Genomic DNA, 8,470 nt, shown 5'->3' on the forward strand with positions numbered 1-8,470 from the left:
CTATGACTTGTATATGACGAACCTTTGTGTACTATGATATGTGACTTTTCTTAATACAATATCATATTGGGCCGGAAACTTATTTGGGCCTAACCATGGACTTTTTTGAACCTCAACACTTTCAATTCATGGATTCATAAGCTGTATCAATCATGCGAGCGTCAATCTTGCCTTCGAATTTTATCACAGCACATTTACCACATATACTAGCCTACACTAAAGTCTAAAGAATGCCAATCACAAAATTTCATACTAATACAAGTTAAGTAGTAATTGAAAATTTCATAACAAACAATATCTTTAAATTTGATCAACAAAGTTTGCAATTCTCCACCACCGTATTGAATCTGATTTGCAACCCACGTGATAGAACATGAAGCCGACAAATGGTGGGATGATTATATTTGTAGGATTCAAAAGCCGGCTGGGGAAAACTTACATACCAAACTCGACTGTATGAGTGAATTTTATTAATAAACACAAAAAGATACACCTAATTAGAGGGGACATAATGAGCCTTACCCTCAACTGCATCTCTATTCATAAATAAAAGTTCAACAAATACAAAAGTTAAAACTAAAACCAAAAGTAAATGCAATGCAATACAAAACAACACTATTTAAATCTAAAATCTAACCCGGCGAGGCTTGGAACTCTTAAATTCCTCAATTATCGATGCATTATCGATATTATTGGCAAATTCTCTTTCAATGTGGAGGATCGTACAATCAGCAGGGAATTCATCATCTATGGTGCTTCGAAGTCGATTCTTAATAATTCTCATACATAAGAAAGCTCGCTATGTTGTTGCTGTAGAAACAGGAAGAGTCAACACCAATCGTATCAACTTGTCAATGAAAATGAAGTTCTCTGCCGAACTTATTTCCACTAGTTGTTGACATAACTGAGGAAGTAGTGGTTTCCTTAAAGTAAGGAAGGCGATGTATATCATTTTGAAAATACATGAGCTCTGTTTCTAAAGCTTTCAACTCGTGTGTAAGGAAATCAACAAGATAGAATTTCTCGGCAAGTTTACATATATGCTAAATAATGAATGACTTGAAGGAATTACAAGGAAATCAATAGGATAGATTATATGCTCTTCGCACATTATCTTGTTCATTCACCAAATATTTACATATTAGACGACGTAATCCTGGATCACACTCAAGATAATTGATATTAAAATCATGATCATCATTGACTCTTTAAGATTAACTCTTTCAACTGGAGGCTCGACAATGGGAGACTCAAGAAGATTTTGCTCATCACATATTGGAGTAGATAAAGAAGTGCTAGAAGGCAATGTACCAGATGATGGCCCATTATTTTTTTTTGTTAAAAAAAATAACAAATTCTTTGTTCTTTGGGGATTCCGATTATGATCCAACATAATAGAAGATAGCCTATGAATAAATATGTAGAAAGAATTTTAATCAAACATACCAACAAAAAATCAACAAATTCTCATAATAGCATCTCAACAATACCAAACCCAAAATTATAATTCATATGTAATTAAACCCTAGAATACTGAATTGTCATAAAATTCCAAAATCAAGGCCCTAGAATAATTCATCCCTAATCAAAGTCCTAATTAATTTCAACAAAATCCCAAAATTAAAAGTCATTCCTAATTAAACCTATAATACTCAGTTTTAAATTAAAACTATAATTAAAGATATATAGCAAAGGAGAGAATGAGAATAACACTTTTTTTTAGAAAGAGAATTCATTCATAGAACCAAAGACGTACAAAGAGCGACACGATATAATCACCTTGTTAAAACCTTCATAGGACAACCTCATGGGACAAACCCCGGAGGAGAAAAGAATATCACATATGTCATAGGCTAACAAAAGAGTCTGATTCAGGTACAATAAAAGAACAAATAAAAAACGAAAACTAACACAAAGACCATTGACAAGAACCGCAACTAGAGACCAACACAATAAACTCACATGAGAGGATCACAGAATCCCCAAATGGTAAACCCACAAGAGCGGACCGCAGAATATCCCAATTGTCAAAAGAGGCGTTCTATGAGCAAAATTAGTCTTTTGACATCCACACAAACTTCAAGGCATACCATAGCAGAAACCAAGAGAGAACACGGAGGAGGAACACAAAAACAACAGTAAAAGGACTCCTGAGAAGCACTCCACTTCAACTCAGAACTTGACAAAGAAAACCTTCTATGACTAAGCATAGTTCTTCGGTTAGCAAAGAGTAGAGAAGAGCACCACATCCTAAGAACTACCACCAGTGTCGCTGTTGCCACCGTCATTAAAAACAGAGACAAAACATCAGCCACCAGGTATCACATCTCTCTCGAGGAGAGACAGAATCCAAGGTCACTACTGTCGCCGCCACTGAGATAAAGACAAACAACCAAACAAAACAAACAGACAAACAAACCTAGATCCAAATAGATCTAAACTATCTAGGGAGGGGAATGGGAGGAGAAGAGGGGATAAGAGGAAGGGAAAATATGGGAGAACAAGAAGGGGAGATGAGGAGAGGAAGGGGAAAATGGGTGAAGGGGAGGAGGGGGAGTGGCCATCTCCTCGCTTAGCTTCCTTGCAGTTGGTTGTCAACAAGAAGAAAGGGGACCAGGGTGGGGATATAGTTTTTCTTAAAAGAAAAAAAATGAGAGCGAATGAGAATAATACTTGTTGTTGACAAAAGGAGAGGAGAAGATGTTGCCAAGTTGCCCACTCAAGATAATAGAAGATGAAGTCATTAGAGAGAGAATTTGACTATTAAAAAAAAGAAAAAAAAAGAGACAAAAACAAGTTGATGTAGCAAAGAGAGAGAGAGAGAGAGAGAAATGAGAAGTCTAACGGCCAAAAGAAAATGAGAGAAGATACGGAACCACTTGGATTGCAGGTGGGTGACTTTTACAAATATTTCGCAGACATTCCTGCAACCCTAAACCTACCATATGTCAGTCACTCCCTAGTTAAGTTTGCTTTATACTGTTCTCAATCTTTTTGCTGATTTTTTATTTCATGAATTAATCCAGTTGTTGACTATTAAAAAACAATTCGGTACCGAATGTTTTGCCCAGTGTTCTCTATAGTTGAAACGTAGTTTTAAATGTAAATATGTAGAGAAAGAGCTTCCTTTTTATTTATTTATAAACTTCTATTTCTGCATCTTGATACCAGCTTCATTATTCCCAAGCAAAATCCTATAAAATTTGTTATTACAAATCAGCAGCCCTTCAATTACATAATTCTCGAGACATGTTGGCGCTTCATTTTACAGTACAAAGGCAGTTCCAATGCCATGTATATATATAACTCGCCGGCCCTGCACTCTCATCCTTGAATTTTCCTAGACTATCCACAAAGAAATAACTTAATTTAAACCATCGCTCATCCGAAAAGAATGACCTATAAACAATCTAAAACAGCTATAACTCCCGGATGAAAACAAATAATAATTTCATCTTTCCTTGATAGAAGGGATGTTGATGAATGAATTCTTGAAACAATGTGTACGGCTATGAGTTAGGGACAAAGGTGCCAACATAACCAAATCCCGCAATGAAGAATGCAACAGATTGGATGAACAGGTAGATAAAGTAGCCGTTCTTTACAAAGGCAAGGTCATAGCAGCCGCAGAAGAAGACGTAGAATCCAACAATGAGCTCAAGCATATGTAGTCTGTTTATTAGTAATCAAAAGAAAAGAAAAGAAAATGTAAACTTCATATTCTTACATTTGACAAGATTTTGTGGCATCAAATGCTATCATAACAAATTGAAAAGTAGTTCATTTTAAAGGAGTTCTATCAACAGAACAGAAACCAAATGCATAGAAATATACCTTTCTCCAATTCTTAATCGAGGTTTCCTGGGATCTTTCTTGAGAGAATCTCCCAGTTTCTCAGTGACGACCCACTCATTTACTCTCCCTGCTTCAAAAAGACCTATAAATGTTGCCTTAGTCCGGTGCAGAGACATGACATTCTCAAAGAGGATCCAGAAAATCAATAGGTGGAGTGATCTGTAAATATGACCTCGAAAGCATTAGCAATGAATAAGCAAATACAAAGGAAAACATTTGCATATCTGTCAATGGAGAGCCAGAAGTTCTGCAGGTTTGCTAAAGTTTATAACAGGATGAAACAACATTACCTACAGTAAACCCAAACCCAAGAAAACAGTGTTGGTTGAAAAGCTAAATAGCTTGCCATTAATAATGCGACGTACCACAAGAGAAAAAAGAAAACTGGATCACTTAAAAAGGAAAAGAACAAAGGGGAGAGTAGGAGACCTAGGAGTTCCAACAGCATTGAGGAGAGTAATGGTAGAAGGAATGTAAACAGCACCCCACATGGGAACTTGAACTTCAGGAACCAAAACTGTTGCTGGTAAAATGACAGAGTAGAAGACAAATGTGACGATATGTGCTACAATTTTGCGAACAAAGAAAAAACTGTAGATCACATGAAACTTCTTCAATGGGGACACCTTCTGCAATATATTGTAAAGTAACAGTGAGTATGAAGTAATAAACTTAGGCAAAAACTAAAACAGATATGGTAGGGAAATACCGTGTTTCTCACAATCTCCATTACCATCTTTCTAAAGAGATTAGCAGGGCCACAAGACCATCGATGCTGCTGAGAACGGTAGGCTTTGAAAGTACTTGGCAATTCATTTTTCACCTAAAATGTAGACAATTATTAATATGGGATCAAATGTGAAATGGTCATATTGAAAATATCACACAAAGAGGAAAAGACCAATGAAAAGTTGACTACCGTTTGCTCTCTACTCAGATTGGTTAGTAAACAAGTTTCCATTGTTTTCCCAACATGTTTTCATATTACATCTACAGTACGTGCACTATACGTGCATGCATGCCTTTTTCTTCCCAGAAACTAAGAAAGCATCATATGGGATTTGTCCATGTCAATGGAATTGTACTAAAACAGCATAATTTTATTTCTGAGGTAATTTATGAAACCTCAATAACAGAGGATGTCTAATTCTAGCTCATTGTAAGCGTAGGTAGCTAACCTCTTTTGAGATTTCTTGATATTTTGCAAGACTACAACCATTTTAACAAAGTTCATTACCTTAAGGTCAGAAAGATATACAAATTTCCAGCCTCTGAGACTAGCTCGGACTGCTAAATCCATATCCTCCACTGTTGTGCAGTCCTTCCATCCTCCAGCCTCATTGAGCGCTGCAATTCTCCACACACCCGCCGTGCCTGCATCACATTCCCAGTGTCATATCATTAATTAGGGATACATGAAACTTTTCTACATAGCTCCCTTAGTAATTTTCAAAAAATAAAATAAAATTTACCATTGAAACCAAAGAAGGCATAAGTTGCAGACCCCACTTCTTGCTCCACCGTGAAATGGTAATCCAGTGACATCTCTTGCATCCTTGTCATCAAGCACTCATCTGAATTTACTGCAATGCCACCAAGAAGCTATCATCATCCCTTACCTTTACCCTTGCGTGTCTACACCTCTATTTTCCTTTATTGGATAACCAGTAAAGACTTATCCTCTCTCTCACAAGTTATTTCACAAAACAATTAAAAATCTAAACAAATACAATTAAAAATACATACGATTAATCGAGATTTGGTTCCTTACGCATCAAAGTAGGAAAAAAAAATTATGATGCTATGCTAACAGCTAACTAACATAAGTGGAATAAAACTTGTTCTGTGTCTAAGCACTATCTCTATATTTCTATATCTTTTTTAAAGAAAAGAAGCATTGTCAAAGAGACCCAGAAACTTAAATCCAAAAACCAATAAATTCATAGCAAGCATTGTCACCAAAACCAAACCTAAGCACTAACGAGCTTAATTTAATTAAATACAATAAAAACAAGAATAATCATAAGACTACCAAATTTCCAGCGAGCTTGGACAAGAGCAATATCAGAGTTGTGGACCAGAAATGGAATGGTGCGGTAGAGAAAATCAGGCTCAGGTTGGAAGTCAGCATCAAAGATGGCAACATAGTCACACAGTTTGACATAACTGTGCTTCATGCCTTCTTTGAGAGACCCTGCTTTGAACCCATTTCTGTCGTCTCTGATCTCGTACTTTATGTTTATTCCTTTGCTTGCCCATCTTTGGCATTCTAGCACCACCAAATCCTGTAATTTTTTTAAGGCCAAAAAACCCACATCAGAAATTGAAAGGTTTGTTGAGTGAATTGGGAAAGTTTTGGTCTCTATGTGTTTTGATGCGGAAATTGCTGCTTTGGACTCTTTTCCCGAAAGGTCAAAAGTCGCATGGCTGAGTTTGGATTGGTAAACATTAGTGAACGGATTTTGATTGGTTAAAATTTATCTATGAGGTTGACCAAGATGACTTTTTTTATTCTCTTTGATAGACTATTATTTTCTCTTTGATAGACTAATCATTGAAACACTTTTACAAGATTTGAACCAGAGACACTAAAAAACTTAAACAATATACAAAATAATACGAAATATTCTCTTGTGAAACAGTATGACGAAATTACTAATAACATGTTTGTTTAAATACCGATTACAAATTTACACTTTATCAGAGCAATATGACATATCGGTCTACCAACTTTGGTTAAAGAATATGCAAAAGGAAAAAAAAAATCATTAAATTAAATAAATGAGTACCTTAATGGTTGGATCTGTTGAATCATCAAGAACTTGAATTATGATCCTATCCGAAGGCCAGGAAAGCCCACATGCAGCTCCAATAGAAAGCTGATAAACCTGCGTCAAGCAGCACAATGCACTTCCAAAAAAACTCCAAATACAAATAAACTATCTTTTCAAAAGAAAAAAGAAACAAGTACCTCTCTTTCATTGTACATAGGAATTTGCACAAGAACCATAGGGTAAGCTGAGTTCCCAAGCTCAACATCATCCTTAATGGCCTCCCATTTCCAATGCTTCACAGGCCTTCTAAACAGCTTAATCAATATTATCATTATGCCCATGTACACCTTCTCCACAACAAGCATCAGAGACATGCCCAAGCACACAACCACCAAAAACTTCAGCAATGGCACAATCAGTGTGGCTTTGGCTTGCTGCAAAACCAACCCAAATTGCCCTCCTTGCAATGTGTCCATTGTAAAGAGAAAGCAATGAAAAAACTGATGGGACTAGAAGTGCTTTTTTTTGGGTTTGGGATTATAACTGCTTATTGGTTATATATAGTAAAGGTGTTTCTCTGGCTTTGCGAAAAGAACAAGCTTCTTTTTTGCTCTGTTTAGCTTTTGGTTGTATTGGTGTGTTTGCAGTGATTTTGGATTCTGAGTTACTTCAAGCAAATGCTGGAGAGCTGGATGTACTTGTCAGTGAATTTGGATCCGAGCACACTCTCTGGCTTTATGATCACGGATGAAAGCTTGAGGAACTAAATTTGGACTTCACTCAAAAAATCACCAAGAAAAACACAAAAACAAGCCAAGCCTGATGTGTGAGAGAGAGAGAATCAAATATAATTAAGTGTGTCTCTCTTTCTCTTCAGTAATGGCTGTCCTGCTCTGCTATTTATGAAAACAGAGAAGGCTTACTGCTTAAGGCCGCAAATTGTGTGTGACATGCAGTGTATGTATATATGTATATAAATAGGCTTTTTATCCCAAAACATCCCTGACATTTGTGAAACTATCAGATTGCATCCTTAAAGTTTTTTTGTATCACTCGTGGTCCATAACGTTAATATGAGTGTTCTTAAATAGTCCCTCCGTCAAAAAAATCATTAAATCCCCATGTTATGAGGGATATAATCGTCAGATCAACTCCCTTTTACCTCCTCACACTTCAAATATATTTCCTAGAGTCGTCGTCAACATCATCATACTCATTTCTAAGCTTTTTCTGAGAAATGAGATTTTTCAGTGGTGGAAAATTGGGCGGTAAAGCTTATCTGCAGAAGTGATTGAGAGAAGATGGATTAGCAAATGAAAACTATCGAGAAGATTGATGAGCAAATGAAAACTACCGAAAAGGGGGAAAGGCTCCAAAGTATAAAGGTAAGAATCTACTGAAGAATTTAAATTTGGTTTGTTTCATGCGGTTGGGGTATGTATTATTATAGAAAGGCTTTGAAATAGCTAGTGTTGGTTTGTCTTATGTATGTTATTAGGGCTTGAAATAGGTAATGAAGGTAAAAAAAACGTACTTCAATTGTTGGGATTGATTAAGTGTTTGTTCTGGCAAATCCTAACAAGCTTACTCTTGATATTCACCATGGAGGTACACTAATGCAAGTTGCTGACGGAAGAGGGTGATGAAAGAAGATGGAGGGAAATGGTTCCAAATTGGTGGCAAATGGGTCTGAGGCGTTGAAGAGATCAAAAAGGGATTGATCTGACGATTATATCCCTTATAAAATAGGGATTTAATGATTTTTTTTATGGATGGACTATTTAAGATCACTCATATTAATGTTAAGGACCACGAGTGATACAAAAAAACTTTTAGAATGC

At 36.2% G+C, this 8,470-nt stretch overlaps 1 protein-coding gene across 1 annotated transcript; it reads right to left on the reverse strand.

The window, feature by feature from the left end:
• Positions 1-3,367: 3,367 nt before the first annotated feature.
• LOC103331247 (glucomannan 4-beta-mannosyltransferase 9-like) lies at positions 3,368-7,563 on the reverse strand. Its single transcript, XM_008233866.3, has 9 exons — positions 6,827-7,563; positions 6,645-6,743; positions 5,888-6,140; positions 5,328-5,438; positions 5,093-5,229; positions 4,565-4,678; positions 4,285-4,484; positions 3,835-4,014; positions 3,368-3,672 (listed from the first exon to the last, which is right to left on the reverse strand). Exons 1-9 carry the CDS (start codon positions 7,103-7,105, stop codon positions 3,510-3,512), a joined length of 1,536 nt encoding a protein of 511 aa, XP_008232088.3. The 5' UTR covers positions 7,106-7,563; the 3' UTR covers positions 3,368-3,509.
• Between the last annotated feature and the right edge of the window lie 907 nt (positions 7,564-8,470).

This window comes from Prunus mume, linkage group LG5 (genome assembly GCF_029339155.1).
Source record: "Prunus mume cultivar Tortuosa linkage group LG5, ASM2933915v1, whole genome shotgun sequence".
NCBI lineage: Eukaryota > Viridiplantae > Streptophyta > Magnoliopsida > Rosales > Rosaceae > Prunus > Prunus mume.